Raw genomic sequence first — 16,332 nt, forward strand, 5'->3', positions numbered from 1 at the left:
TGGTGGAAAATCAGCCAGGAATAAAAAGAAAAACTTGCATTTATATAGGGCATTTCATGGCCACTGGATGTCTCAAAGCACTTTATATCCAATGAAGCAACCATTAAGCACTTTGCAAACTCCCAGAAACAGCAACGTGATAATGACCAAATAATCTTTTTTTCTGATGTTGATTGAGTGGTAAATATTGGCCATATCCTTGTTCTTTTTCAAAATACTGTCACGGGATCTTTCATATCCACCCGAGCTAGCAGATGGGGCCTCAGTTTAACGTCTCAACTGAAAGATGATATATCCGACAGTGCAGTGCTCCCTCAGTACTGCACTGGAGCATAACTCTTGATTTTCGTGATTAAACCGGGAGGCGAGAGAATGTTACTAACTAAGCCATGGCTGACAGAATTCCAGCTCCTGATCGTTCCAGCAACTCACCCAAATGATGCACATGTAGAAATGGGGCAAGGGCAGGAATATGCTTAGCTGTGTTGTCCCCAATAATGAATAGCCTCCCAATACCTAATGGCAGATGTGGCTATTTGGTTGAGGCTATAGCTCTGTTGGTAGCAATCTTGCCTCTGAGTCAGAAGGTTCCAGGGTACTGAAGGAGTGCTGCACTGTCAAAGGGGTTGTCTTTTGGAAGAGACAATAAACCAAGGTCCCATTTGCCCTCTCAAGTGGATGTAAAAGATCCCGTGGCCTAATTTTGAGGAGGAGCAGGGGAGTGATCCCCGGTGTCCCGGCTAATACGTATCCCTCAATCAAGACACTAAAAGCAGATTATCTGGTCATTGTTACATTGCTAACTGTGGGATTTTGTTGTGCGCTGAATGGCTGCTCTGTTTCATTGGTTTAAAGCGCTTTGTGATATCTGTGTTTATTAAAGGTGCTATATAAATGCAAGTCTTCTTCTATGTTTAAGGCACCAGAAAATTCAGAGGCAATACGTTTGGGGGTAAATAAAAAATGAAAAAGCTCCGTTAAGAAACGCATTGCAATACATTGTGCTGGAGCAAAACTAGAGCAAAAAGCTTCCCCAGTAGCTAATATGTTGACTCTGGAATAGGTTGTTCCAGAATGCGAATTAGCTAACTTCCCATAAGTAAACTAGTATAGATCAAGTTTTGGAATCAAGCTTTTCCACTCTAATAATATTTTGGGATAGTCTCACCAGCTTTAAGTTTAACTGAGGCCATTCCTAAGACAATATATCATCCTTTCACAATGGTTTAAACCAGGTCCCACGAGGCTCAGTGCAACAGATACTGCAGATGTAAGCAGGTTAGTTAACTTGAGTTTTGAGTGCAGAATTAAAAGACACTAATATAAAATTAAAAATCCTCAACTAAAGCTAGAGAGAAGCCATTTTGCCCACAGAGTAATGGATATCGTAGAGGTTCTCAGATAACGCAGTTGATACTATGTTGATTAGTATATTTGAAAAAGATCCTTATAAATACTTTTGTTTCAGAATAGGATTGATGATTGCAAGGATATGTGCAGACAGAAATGATTAAATGCTACATGGAACATCATACTTCTTAAACTGCTGGGCCTATGCACATGTTATCTGTTAATAGTAGTATTGGGTGTAAGGTCAGATAGATATCTGGAGGGGCAGGGAGAAAGTTGGAAAGGCCTTTCCTCAGGAAATTAAATGGACTGGACAGAGATCACCACAGAGCACTCTGTATGTGGTAAGTGAAACCAACAGGTTTTTAATCTAAATAGCTCTTTCATCTTTTTTTTAAAAAGATCTTATATTTGCGAAGAAGCCTACCTTCCTTTGCTTTTTGCAGTTTGGTCAAACTCTCTTAGTCAACAAAAACTCCAAAGTCTGGTTAGTCTTGCATTTGATCTGCATCTCACCTCATCGTTGACCAACTGCCCAGGGTACCCAACCAGTTTGGGCCATGAAAGGTTAGCTAACGTGGCATTTTCTAGGTCACATTCCCACCCCCCCATGCAACAGTTAGCTGGAAGCAAATGGTGCCATCAGAAGAAAGCACACATTTAAGACCAGACTTTCTTCACTACTCGCAAGCTTTCTCCAGCACCTTTTCACGTTTCTTTCCCAGTAGCATTTCTGTGACTAATATATCTACACGTTTTCTATTGTTCCCTGTTCCAACTGAAGCTTAACTCAGGGAAAGGAATATGGCTCAGAAAATAAAAACGGTGATGCCACTTACGCTTCTCGCTGGCGTCGCTGTGGATCATGAGCCTGTCCCTTGGCGACACCCGCTCTAAAATGCAAGATCAGCAACAGGACTTGGAAGAAACATGCCTAGTTTTAAGAATTACACCAGACACAGTTGACTCACTTCGATGCTATATTCAGTGTGGCCTGCTGACTGAAATCTTACACCGCTCTTCTAAATACCAGAGTATCCAGATATTACACTGGATGAGTTTTCAGGCCCAGAATTCAAAGCCATCATTGGTTAACTCTGTACTTTCTCCTCTCCTCTGCCATTCTTCCAATCTGGATTATGTCTGAAGAGTGCGTTTTGAGCTAGATATCACCAGGATAAATTATTGATGGTTACAAGTCTATTACTAGTGGTGGTGAAGGCGCTGGAAGCATTTTGAGGTAATAAATTCAGAGTGTCACACGTTAAAAGCATATCACCTTAAGTACAATTTTTCCCTACGGTACAAATGGTACTAAAATGTTAAATAAGCTGGCTGGGAATGTTGATAATAATAGTTGTTTGGTAGTACAGAACTTGAGTATTGCTGAAAATGTGTTCGAGAGGTAAGGACATGCAGCAACCCACAAAATCAAAGCCTGAGTGGATCACAAACGTTGCTCAGACTGGAATTTTGTCATTCTTTATAAAATAGATAGCATGCATCAAATTTTTTTCGGGGTGTGTATGTATGTGTACAATTAAATTCTTAACTCTTAACCATTTACAACAGAGGTTTATTTCCAAAATTAACTATGCTGAAAGCTGATTTCAGTTAGGTGGAGAGTGAACAGCTGAGCAGTATGTCACTGACACAGAGAATGGTGTTAAGTTTGCTTAGGCCATCGTTACCAATACCTGAGAAAGAAGCCATTTGAAGTCTAGGGGCTGGATTTAATGGAGGCGCCGGGGATCTTGACCACTGCCTGGAGAGATGACAGGAGTCCCGCATTGCCTCTTTTAGGGAAGACCTGCCGAATTAAGTGCCACTCGGTTACTTAAGTGGACAGTAGTGGGGTTCCCTGGGATCAAGGACCCCGGGGGGCAGAGGTCCCGCTCGCCGAGGCCTTTACTGAATGGCAGTGCCACCAGGGAGATGCTGGCTGCTGCTGGTACAACACCCGCTCAAAGCCAAGTATTGTTGCTGGATCCCAGGCCACAGGTGTGATGCCAGGTGGCGGGGGTCTCTGGATAGAGATGACGGGGGAAAGTGTAGTTGGCAGCAAGGGCAGAGGGTTGCTCTCAGCAGGGCCCCTCCCCTTCTCTTCCCGATGCGGAGTCCCTCAGGTGCCTTTGAATGAGGAAACCCCTAACAACCCCCATCCCCCGGGAGCCCACAAGCAAACCTACAAGGGTTTGCTTGTCATGCTCCCAGCCTGGCGAGATCCCATTAATTTGCCCATTTAAGGGCTGCAATTGATGGCAGAGCTGGAAGGCCATCCATGGGCCTTTCCACCACAGTCTTAATCAGGCCGGAGGTAGGAAGGCAAGAGGGTCCTCACCCGTCACCCTCCCACCCGAAATAAATGACCCTTACCACGAAACCCGCCAGAGGTGAGGGCATTAAATTCTGCCCTATCTGTTCAGTATATACTGTGCATAGAACACTGGCGGTCAGGACATTCATACAGAATAACACAAGAAAGCACTGGCCTTTAAAGAGTCTCATTCATGACCTCAGGACATCCCAATGTGATTCACTTTTGAAGTGTAATCACAGTTGTAATATAGGGAAACAGTATACATGTTTCACAAGACTGTAAAACATTCAATCAATGCTATCTCAACCTTGTGCTACATTACTATCCTGCATTGCATTTATACAGAACTTCCCTTCGTAGGAGATTAAATAGCTGGACAGAGTCCAAGCTAAGGTTGATTATACATGGTCTCAAGAGAATGGACTTCATGGATCAAGTGGCCTAAATTTCGTTCCATGCCTTGGTCTTATCTTTCATTTTCTGATTGATTTACTGAGATTTCCATGTTGAGGACAGAGATCTTGTCCTTCAGATCTTTGACACATACGGAAATCAATCCATCACCTTTTTCAAGACCATTCAAACCAAACTACTGAGAGACAGAGAAAGAGAGAGAGAGAGAGACCTACACAATTAGATCCTGTTTGCCAGACACAGAATGGGCACTCATTCCCCAATGGGAAACATCCCATGTGCCCAAGCACATAAAATAAAATAAAAAAGACTTGCATTTATATAATGCTTTTCAAGATCATGGGCATCCTAAAGCGCTTTAAAACTAATAAAGTACTTTTGAAATGTAGTCACCGTTGTAATGTAGGAAAATATAGAGTACTCAAGTACAAGTTGGCAGATGGCATGGTGCATACAAGGATCTTGCTGGTTTACTTAGCTGATTCTGTACAGATAACCAGCATAGAAAACTGTTAAGTGTCATGGTGATTGTCCAGTTAGGACCACCCTACCCATTAAGATATTGGCTTACAGGTTATCTACAGCTGACTTAGAGAGGTATCATATCCCACCAGGACCCATCAATGTGCTAGATAGCTATCAATCATTATTGAAATCTAGGAGCATTGTGAACCTCTTGGCTCATTCTGCCACAGAGATCTTGGTTCCTACTTCCCACTGCTAAACATGTCCCTTAGAATCAACTGGGCCTATTAATTACTGCACCCCACACCCCAGAAGACAGTTGTTAGTTGATTGTTAGACAACTGGTAAGTATGTATTTGAGCGCTGATCAACATTAAAAACTCTTAAATGATATTATGAGTAATTCACTATAAATTGTGTGAATTGCCACTGTTAGCCTGATCACAGCGCCTTGCTATGTTCCAGCAGCTCCATCCAAAACTTCAGATTTCTCATTATCTACTTAAATGCATTAACTGCACCCACAACTCTTACAAGCCAGGGGTTCATTCCTAGCCATTAGCACACCTCTAGCAAAGTTACATAATTCTGTGAAACTGTTTCATGTTGTCCAATATAGGAAACTTTATGAATCTCTCCATAGAATGAACAGGTTATCAAAATTCCAAGATATTCCTTTGATGGATGCAAGGCAGACCAGAGGTTGAGGGCAACCTCAATGATTTTCCAGCACATTTGTTTGAAACCTGCGAGCAATGAAGGATACCTCTTGCTAACATGCTCCTCAAAATGTCCAACAGGTTCAGACAAAAATACTGTGCAGCCATGAAGCTGCACCAGATTATCCCAAAAGCAACATATTTCAAAAGTCAAGTAGCCAATGGCAAACCATCAAAGCCAGAAGATTACAGCAATCTTGTTCCTAGAAAAGTGCAAATAGTCAAAGGAATGAATTTGTGCCGAAGAAAATGTTCAATGTATTTTTGCAGGCTTATGAGCTGCAGATCCAAGTACCTGTGGCCAAAGTAATCATCGTAATGTGTTACGAAATGCTGAACAATGAGCAGAATAACATCAGTTAATTATTTCAGTTTTAGTTTTATACAACTTCTATTAAATCTTTACAAATACAATGTGAACACACAGGATCATTGTGACTTAAATGAGCTAAAGCAGAGCTCATGAAATAGAAGTATATAACTCAAAAACAGACCATAAACTAGTAAGCAAATTGGTAGGTGTGTAGGTGGTGAATAAAAAATTCTTTCAAGTTATCAACAGTCACAGATTGCAACTCTTTTGAGTACAATCACAGTTCTTGGTTTCCGGGAGTGGGACATGAACCCACAACCTTCTGACTCAAAGGCAAGGGTGCTATGGACTGAGCCACAGCTGACACCTAAGGTGCACATTTGTTCACGTGTTATATATAAAAAACACAACAGGCCCCTTGATTCTTTCAATTAATTGTATATTGAATCTCTAAGCACTTGATCATCTCAGTCTACACCCAAACCCAAAGTTGCCAATTCCATTCTCCACTAGATACGTAAACAAGTAAAATGTGCACTGGTGTACAGATTACATTGCTGTTTCAATTATTCCCCTGTACTCGTTAAACTCATGAAAACATTGTTCTTTTTGTCCAACTGTCAAGTGGTTAACTGACATAGCAATTGAATAAAACAAAGATCGCATCATTAGGTCATTTAGTAAGGAGAGTTGTTAACTGTATCAATTGGGGTTAAGTATATACAGATGGAGGCCATTGATTGGATGGTTACTTGAGCACATATAAAGAGACACTGACACAGGGTACAAGTCAAGCTAGGAGGTATATGCCTGTAACAATTCACTCTGTATCAAGTAAAGACTGGCTCTGGTTTCTACCTTCACCGACTAACTAATCAAGAGTATAACGGTAATGGCACTGGACTTATTATCTGGAGGTTAGGAGTTCAAACCTTACCATGATAAATTGTGAAATTAAATTTAATAAATTTAGTTAATATGTGAAATGGTATGAAAAAACTATGGAAACTGATGGAATGGTGTAAAAATCCTAATTGTCCTTTAGGAACCAGTGCGGCCTACATATGGCCTTGAGGAGGCTTCACTCACTGGGCGTAATGGAGCTCATGACTCAGTGAGTCGTTGCCCTGGCCAGTGAATTGTCTTGTATGGAGCAGAGGTAAGTGCACTAGGAAAGCTCCAGGCGAAGGTGGGGACATGGCGCAAGCAGGCTGGACCTCTGAAGAATATTTTCTTTTAGAAACCAGCTAGCTGATGAATGCTGATCTACCTGAAGCATTCTCTCCACAAATACTGCTGTGCCTGCTGAGTATTTGTTTTTATTTCAGATTTCCAGCATCTACAGTATTTTGCTTTTGTGAATTGCTTGCCAAGGTTAAGGGGCCTGGGCAACTCCCCACCTTGTAGACAGATGCTGGGGACTTTCCAGCAGCATAGGCCAGATGAGAACCAGAAATGCAGTCAAAAGTTGCACTTGTATGCAGCTGTCCTGTGTAAATGATATGCCCTCTCACTAATCCCACAAACTCCACCAGGATTACGGGAAAATCTGAGGCCTACTTTTTTATTTGCTCTTAGGGAATGAGTGAGGTTGGCACGGTTGCATTCATTGCCCATCCTTAGTTGTCCAAGAAGTTGGTGGTGAAGTGCCTGTTCTTTACAGCTGATAAGTCTGCTGAGAGATCTTAATGGCAGAGACTAAGGCTGGAGATTAGCCAAATGCTCCACCACAAGGAATTTCAGGGCTAGCAATAATAGTCACTATTTGCAAAATATACCAAAGTCACCCAAGGGGTAGAAAACTGTTACTGCACCAAATTATTTCCAATAATAGATTCCTGAGAATTGGGAACAAGGGTTAATTGGGCTGTTTCAAAATACTAACAGTACATCAATCTGCTTAAGTCTCAGTGCAGCTATTTTGGTGTATTTACAGCATGCACTGAATTAAGCAGTTATAACGGATTCCTGAATAGTGGCTAAGTCAGTGATTAAGCAGCAGATTTTACTGAAGATAAGGAAAACTGCCATTTTCTGCAATTTTTTCCCGTGCGCTTAACGGTACATCTGAAAAGGAACAAAAACAGAAAAGTACTGGAACTGCTCAGTAGGTCAGGCAGCATCTAGGTTTAATATTTCCCTTCATAGTTAGACCAACATTGGATAAATTGGCCCTGATATGCTGTACTATATATAAAAGGGCTGAAATTTACAGAATGATTTAGATTCACTGACAAACTATGATGCAATTGTAGAAGATATCTGGAGGTGGTATGTAAAGGCTTCAATAGTAATTATAAAAATCGCGCAAAGGAACTTTACGACATATGAAATAAGTGGAAAGTGCACTGGACATAGCCAATCATGAAAACGAAGTGTCCCAGTAATCCAGCTTCCATGCACATTAAGGAAATGAGGAACCACGACAAAGATACATTTGTCAGAACACTCCAGAAACCAAAACCAAGACACAGGATCATGGATTTTTCTTTCAAATTGGGAATGTGACTTGGGTAGGAGAGGTAGAGTGGGAAACAGAAAAATACTTTGTAGTGACCACCAAACGTCAAGCTGATTAGAAGATCTCCTTATCCACTTGGATGGCCAATCCAACCAATCAGCCAGGTTGATACTGCCAAAATGGTCATTCTTCCGAGTCCAGATGCAGGCTCAATACCAGCTGAGAAACTGTCCCCAGTTGAACTACATTTTAAGACCAGCACCAAGGAGCCAAGATGATGTCAGGCCCTGTAGGCTTTTCTCAAAATCAGCCACCAGAAATGGATGTGGTGATAATCATCCAAGTAATTATCTTGTACATCGCTGAAAAGAAGAGATGTTGCCGAAGCTTTTCGTCTTGCACTCACCAGGACAAATGCAAGAATGCCAAATTTCAAACGATCACAAAAGTTTATATTGCAGGAGAAAGTGCTGATTGGTTGGGAAGCCAACTCTGATTGGCCGAGGCATTGCCACCGAGAAAGCAATGGGGAAAATAAGCTCCCCAAGTTTCCTGGTAATTCAAAATAGGTACAAGGCTTGAACATATTCCTTTTGTTTGCAGAGAAGGGTCCCTGCGTATGAATGTGTGTCACACTTGACTGATTGTCTTAATTTGGTTGTTAATGTAACTATTAGCACACTCAGAATTGTTCAGCAAATGCTGCCCAATCGCAGAATCACATCTAACTGTAGTTGTTTTGTTTGCTACATTAATATGTAGGGACCCCTGCAAAGAGCAGGAATATGTTCAAGCCTTGTGCCTTTTTGAATTACCCGGAAGCACATAGAAACATACAAAATAGGAGGCGTAGGTCATTCGGCCCTTCGAGATTGTGTCGCCATTTAATATGACTATGGCAGATCTTCTACCTCAACGCCATACTCCTGCACTCTCCCCATGCCCCTTGTCCCCTTTAGAGTCTAGAAATCTATTTCCTTCTTAAATATATTCAGTGACTTGGCTTCCACAGCCCTCTGTGGTAGAGGATTACACAGGTTCACCACCCTCTGACTGAAGAAGTTTCTCCTCATCTCAGTCCTAAATGGTCTACCCTGTGACCCCTCGTTCTAGTCCCCCCAGAAGAAACATCATCCCTGCATCCAGTATGTCCAGCCTCGTCAGAATTTTATACCTTTCTATAAGACTTCCTCTAATTCTTCTAAACTCCAGTGAATACAGGCCTAGTCAACCCAATCTCTCCTCATACGACAATCCTGCCATCCCAGGAATCAGTCTGGTGAACATTCACTGCACTCCCTCTACGGCAAGTATATCCTTTCTTAGGTAAGGAGACCAAAACTGCACACAACACTCCAGGTGTGGTCTCACTAAGGCCCTGTACAGCTGCAGTAAGATATCCTTGCTCCTGCACTCAAGTCCTCTCCCAATCAAGGCCAACATACCATTTGCCATTTTAGCTGCTTGCTGCAAGGGAGTCTATAGTTCCCTATTGCTTTCTCCATGGCAACGCCTCAACCAGTCAGTCAATTTGCCAACCGATCAGCCTTTTTTCCTCCTGAAGTATAAATTGTTGTGATTGTTTGAAATTTGGCATTCTTGCATTTGTCCTTATGAGTGTAAGATGAAAAGCTTCGGCAACACGTCTCTCTTTTCAGCAATTATCTTGTACAAGCTTCTTTTTTGATATGTAACAATGCAAGTGCTTTCTTGCTGGAAAAAGATTCCTTCCCTAACATCTGCTCCTCCTCCAACTCTCCTGGAGGTGCTAACTCTTCCTGGAGAACAGCAAGGCACTGACAGCCTTCTTGGATGGCACCCAACTAGCCATTCTTCACACTTGAGCTTAGACTTAGCATTGGGAGGCTGTTGGATCATCAGAGGGTGTTGCATTCACACTTTTCAGCAGCAGCCACTGAATGGCAACCGATTTTTTTACCAACCCTGACGTATGGAGGATCATTTTCTTGCTTAATATCAGCGCAGACCAGGAACCTGCTCTTGAACTTTCCTGATCTGCGTCGTTGGTGACTTTACCTGGTGACAGATTTATCAATTATGCCTTTGAGAGAGCTGGAAAATGTATAATTAACAACCTTTTCTAACTAAGGAGAAGTCCCTAGAATATTTATGTTTTGTGCCATTCATCCCAACAGTGAATTTCCAGTTTGTTTTGATACAGTTTCCTGATTAAGCAGGCCTAAACCCATCAACGACAATAATAGTTTATTTAATGACTTCAGTGAAAAAACAAAAGAACTATAATGGATACTTTTACATAAGTAACATCAGAAAGTTGGTGGTCAGCTACATTAAGGTGGTCAATGCAGTAAACTACTTGATGTACAATACTGGGAGCAGAGACATCACCACAAGGACAGTCTACATGGAGTTGCGCTTTATCTAAAGTCGAACTCAAACATTTCCCAAAAATTCAGACATGCTGACCAACAGAAGATTTCAAGGGGCTCTGAATAATGGCATACCTGAGCTGGGCTCATTAAGACACCTGATGCAGACTAATACTGTCAAGAGACCAACTAAAGCCAATTCTGTTCAGCTAGCTGTCCCCTTGTCAATTTGCATAAAGTGACACAATTAAGCAATGTTGCTATGCAGTTAGCATAAAATCTACACAACATTCGAAACATTCACAGTGCTTCGAGGCTTTGGGATGCTCCTTGCTTGCCTCAAGCTGTGATGGGTGGTTGAAATTGAATTGGAGAACTCCTGACCCCCCATGGCTGATGTGTTCCCTTCATGTTTTCAATGTGCCCAAGAGAAGACCCCATCCTCTGGTAAGGTGGTCGGTTAAGGGTCCTGCAACTAAACTTACAATGGTCCCAAAATTGTCTTTTCCTGGCTCCTTGGATGTTGAGGGGGTTAAATGGCAGTAGTGTCCTTCCTCTCTTCCAATTTTTCCTTTTGCCTGATGGTAGTATTTCCTTATGAACTTTTAGGAGTGGATAAGTTTGGGAATGTGTAGATATGAACGTATGACTTATGAATATATGATTTTGAATGTGTGTGATTTGAGGGTTAAATTTGAAAATAAGAATGGGCTTACACAAGATATCAAATCATTTTTGATGACCAAATTTTGTGAAATGAAGACAAATGTTGTCAATTATTATAAATACATTTGCATCCTATCCTACTGTTTCCCATATCATGGTAACCTAGACTATATGTGGTTGGAAGTTTTGGGCAGTGAACTGCATGGTATAATAATGTGTTAAGAAAACTTACCAGAATTGGAAGCTGTATTGGATGGGTTGTCTTCCTTGCCCATCACGTTGAAAACTGCGTCAGTTTTCTTCCACCAGTAATCAGTTCTTCCCAACACTCCCCTGACAAACTCGTGAAGTATTTCCACCATTTTTCATAAACCTTTATTAAGGGCCCGTTTTGAAAGTTATTGAGATGGCCATCTTTTTTCCTCTTTGAACCTCCTAATTTTTATTCTTTTGATTTGACCTACTTTGACTGGGTAATTTGTTTTTTTTAAAAAGCCACTGTTTCCTTTTTATTCGATTCCAATTGTTAAATATACAAAGCTTCTCTTCCACAAACAGCTTGCACATTTGCTTTCCCCATGGCACTTTCCCACATTTACCACCGGTGGGAACCAATTGCTCATGTTGGTGGGTCACTCCCAGCTGTTAAGCTGTTTAAATCATGTTATTAACTGTCCAATGCATGACCTACATTAAAAGAGCAAAAGTCATGGAGAAGAACAGGCCATTCAGCCCACCAATGCTGGTCTCTCTAGTGCTCTAAATCTCTCATTACAGCATCTAGCCTCACTTTGTGCATTTCTAATGTTTTGCCTTGATCATAAATGGTAATTATTATTAATGAATGCATTTGCTTCATGCTAACGGTTTGGTGCTGACCATGTTAAATTAGTGCATACTTACTGCCACGACAGGCCAAACACTAGAAGGCAAGCAGATCCCACCCACAATATTTAGAGAAGCTACATATAATTCTATATTCTCATTCTACAAATAATGAATGTGTAATTGAATTATCAGATTTGGGAATCTTATTGAAAATAACCATAGCCTTGATCAGCAAAAAAGGTGGGATGATATGAATCCCACAGATCAGGACTATAACCATGATGATGGTGCCAAAGGCTCATCCCAATAGCTCAGTATATAAAATGTACCGCTTACTGTAGAGTTGAGCCACATTGATCTGTTAGTTCCAAGATTTGATTCTCTTTTTGTGCTGAGTTAGATGATGTAACTGGGGTGATCATAAGGGTACCACAACTGGTTTAAGTGCCCTTAAGCTAGGCATGGTGAAAAATAGCCAGATTTCATGCTCCTGATTCGCATTTAGTGACCCTGCTGGAAGGTTTACACAAGTGAATGCTGGACCAGGACTAGATTGGGGTTGGCTATGATGTCACCCACAGCTTAAAAAGCCTGGCCAGTCGTCATGTCAAAGCTCACACACAAAGAATACTCATTTGCATAAGGTACCAGACAGTTCTGGAGCCCATAAAAACACAGAGCAGCATGAGTCAGCACCTTCAGGAGAAAACTGGGCATCGAATTCGTTTCCTAAAAGATATATACTAGTATGTGTCAGTGGGAAACATATAAAAAGAGAGGGGAATGGCGGTGGTTGTCTGAGGGGATGGTGAGAAAACAATAGTGGTGCAATTCTGTTTACAGCAAAGGAGTGCATAAGCTATTTTCATTGATGATGATTAGGTCTACAAGTTCCGCCTTTTTTTTCCCAACTGCACCAGTTGACTTTCAAACAGAATCAGGACTGTTCAAACCTCAAGCTTAGCACAATGGTCTTCAGGTCTGAAACTATCGCCCAAATATCTTTACTGAGTTTGGTTTCCCCTCTGGTGCTTCTATCCTTTTAAATGATCAAAACCTAGAATCCTGAAGGACTGTTACGATTGTGTCAATCTGTGCAGTCCAGACTGGTTAAGGTGTAGAATAGTGGGCGGTTAGACATTTGTTGTGACCAAAGTTCAATGAAAACTTTAATGATCTTAATAATTAATGCTTCCAAGTCCTAAGACTCATAAGTGGGAAAATTGATGTTTTATAAGAAACAGACTTAAGCAATACCTGTTTCCATATTAGAAATTGGATCAGTCAGCTCATAAACTGTCCAGTCCCAAACAGACCTGGTGGTGGTGATCTTAATCAGCATGAGCTGGTAAACAGGCAGCAAGGCTTCAGCACTTCATCAGAGCTTTGTGTCAGCCCCACTTACTAACAATTCTGCACTGGGTCTTTAATTAAAACACAGAAGCAGTAACTGAAAAAAAAAGAATAGATTCAACACTACATGTTGGGGATGCAGCTTGATAAGAAAACAATCCATGTATTTCTTAAACCCTGGATTCCATTTGTGACAAACTTGCAGCAAAAATGTGTGGAACGAGAAATCAGGATGAGCACACAAAGGATGAGAAAATGACCAAGAAAACAGGATAAGCAACCGTAGAATGCCAATTCTTCTTGATAAAACATCACAGGCACTAGTGAATTTAAGTTAAACTGGCGCTTGCTTTTTTTCCTGGTTTGATCACAGAAACTTAAACGCACAGCGAAAAAAAAATAAGGCTTTGTCTCTCTCATGTTACCTCTCCACAGCCTAAATTTAATTCCAGGAATTTTCCTCTCTGCAAAAAAAAAAATGCAATTGTATTGCAACAATAAATCTATTTGTCTGTCTTTACACACCAATGTGAATGCACAAGCATTTGTTAGTGGGTGAAACTGCAGAATTTGGCAGATTGAAAAGGGGAGATCTGCAGCTTTAAACGAAATCACAAAGGGGTCTGGAATAAATCCAGCAATGATGTAAACAAGCAAATCTCAACCAGAGCTCCCCCTGCCCTGGCAGAACACATACTGCGGGCACGGCTGAAAGAGAAAAACAACTTTGATTGGCATCGATGTTGGCCAAATGCTTTCTTTACAGCAAGACAAAAAAAAATGTAAAGTACAGGAGGATAAAGAAAACGGAAAGATGATGCAAGCAGATTGCATTTTAATCGATTCGTATAGGATCACTGCATCACAATAGGAATCATATCCTTGAACTAAAATGGAATTGGAACATTTAAAATAAGCAGCACAAATGTACATGTTTGCCATCTCGGAGCAGTAGTTAACACTTCGATGCGGTGGAATTTGCAGTGCTGTAATTTTAGAATGACTATTTTTTTACATTTTTCAATCACACTTTAATTGGCCAACGTAATGTGAAATGTAATCGAGGAAAAGATTCTGCAAATTTATACACAATTAATGCCGACTGGGGAAGGTGAGGGGGGGGGGGGGGGAGAGAAGGGGAGAGGGAGGGGGGTGGGGGTGGTGGTGAAGGAGGAAAAAAACAGTTACAATACCTTGTAAGAAATTTTTTTTTTTTGCAAAGTTTACAATCTCCTGCATCAAACCTTCATTTCCTAATTCAATGGAAGGATCGGGTCAGTAGGAAAATGCAACAAAAATGCACCTTTTTCATTGTGTCTTTGTGACTGAAATCCACAAACAAGACAAATATATAAACTATATGGAGGGAGGGGGTGGAAATGGTGTTTGTAGGTAATAAGGAACACTGCATTACGAAGAAGACAAATGTTTAACTTGGGGAGGGGGGGGGAAGGAGCAAGAAAAAGAGAAATCTTAACGCCAACGCAACTGGACAAAAACAAGTTTCATTGAATTCTTTCTGCAAGTCCGCCGGGCTCAATGGTGCAAATGAAAGATTTGCAAGAACACACAGAGAGAGAGAGAGAAAAATAATAATGTGATAATAAAGCAGATTGGAATGTGAGGGGTGGCTGGGTGGCCAGCCTGTTACTAACCCCAAATCTGCAAGAAATTAGGTGATTTAAATGTACAGGGAGCTGCTGCTGTTGCTGCTGTTTTTTTCTCTGCTATTCCTTTTGTTCATATCTATATTTTTTTTTGTTGCACGGTTTACCTGTCTGGAGATCCTTTGACAGCGGTTTAAATATTCCCCCGCTGCCATGTTCTCTGGGTTCCTGTCGTTTTCCTCACTGATGCTGATGATCATTTTCTTTGCATTGAGCTTTTTTTTTATGTCCCCCGTTGTTGCCTTTCTTTTCCGCCCCCCTCCCTCTCTCTCTCCCTCTGGTTTGTGCCGCTGGAGCCGGGGCTTTGTCCCGCAAAGCCGGTCTCTTCCTCCCCTGCAAGTCAGGACACAATCTCCTTCGGAAGGAGGCACCAGCCCGTCACTCAAAAGCCAACCCCCACCGACCAATCGCTGCTCGGTCCGTCCCCCCACCACCACACGGGAGGGAGGGAGAGGGGGGAGGTGTGGCCTCGCTGACCCCTCTCGCCCAATCAGAGCCGCCTCTCCCCCCACCGCCCCGCCCTGCACGCGTCACCGCCGGCCAATCCGTGGCCCGCCCCTCTGTATCCAAGAGGAAGGTGGCGCGCCGGCCAATCAGAATGTAGGCAGCTGGAGGCTGCTGATCCAATCACCAAAGGAGATTTCATCAGACTCTCCTGGTTGCGATCAAGTTGCAGCAGATCGAGGGAAAAAAAATGTTTATCCTAAAGTGGATTCTCTTTTTTTTTACCGTCTTTTGCCCCAGCACTTCTCAACATGCGAAGCTACTGAAAGAGACGGTCCCCACTCCAAACTATAGTTTGCAAAGCTTACTTTTTTTTGCTGATGTGACTATATGAAGCCACAAAAGCATCGCTGCAAAAAAAGAATTGGTGTTGTATTAAGGATCCCCAGCAGTTGTAAAGTGCATGTGTGAGAGAAAGGCTTGCATTTATATATCACCTTTCATGACCTCAGGGGCACTTTACAGCTGATGAAATAGTCACTGGTATAATGTGCACACAAGGTCCCATAAATAGTAATGTAATGACCACCAGAAATAGTAGTAAACCTGAGGATTGGGGGGGATGTTAGAATACAGCAAAGGAGGGCCAAGAAACTGATAAAAGGGAGAATAGAATATGAATATAAACTACCAAAATAACATGAAAACAGACTGTAAAATCTTCTATAGGTATGTAAAAGGAAATGATTGGTAAAGCAAATGTGGGTCCATCACAGGCAGAATCAGGAGAATTTATAATGGGGAATAGAGAAATGGCAGAGAAGCTAAATGATTGCTTTGTATCTGTCTTCACTGAGGAAGATACAAAGAAGTAGAGATTCAAGGGACTAGGGAGAATGAGGAATTGAAGAGAATTAGTATCAGTAAGAAGGTTGTATTGGAGAAATTAATGGGACTGAATGATGATAAGTCCCCAGAACC

At 41.6% G+C, this 16,332-nt stretch overlaps 1 protein-coding gene across 2 annotated transcripts in view; it reads right to left on the bottom strand.

Annotated features, from left to right (window-relative positions):
- The window catches only part of LOC144683944 (sestrin-3-like), a 56,765-nt gene extending 41,527 nt beyond the window's left edge, over nucleotides 1-15,238 (bottom strand). The window contains exon 1 of one of the 2 annotated variants that reach the window (XM_078547556.1): nucleotides 15,015-15,238. In XM_078547556.1, coding sequence (XP_078403682.1) covers nucleotides 15,015-15,107 — 93 coding nt within the window. In that variant the 5' untranslated portion in view covers nucleotides 15,108-15,238. The remainder of the gene's footprint in view (nucleotides 1-15,014) is intronic. The other variant, XM_078547557.1, reaches the window with a different exon arrangement.
- Between the last annotated feature and the right edge of the window lie 1,094 nt (nucleotides 15,239-16,332).

Source organism: Cetorhinus maximus, chromosome 8 (genome assembly GCF_964194155.1).
Source record: "Cetorhinus maximus chromosome 8, sCetMax3.hap1.1, whole genome shotgun sequence".
NCBI classification, from domain to species: domain Eukaryota; kingdom Metazoa; phylum Chordata; class Chondrichthyes; order Lamniformes; family Cetorhinidae; genus Cetorhinus; species Cetorhinus maximus.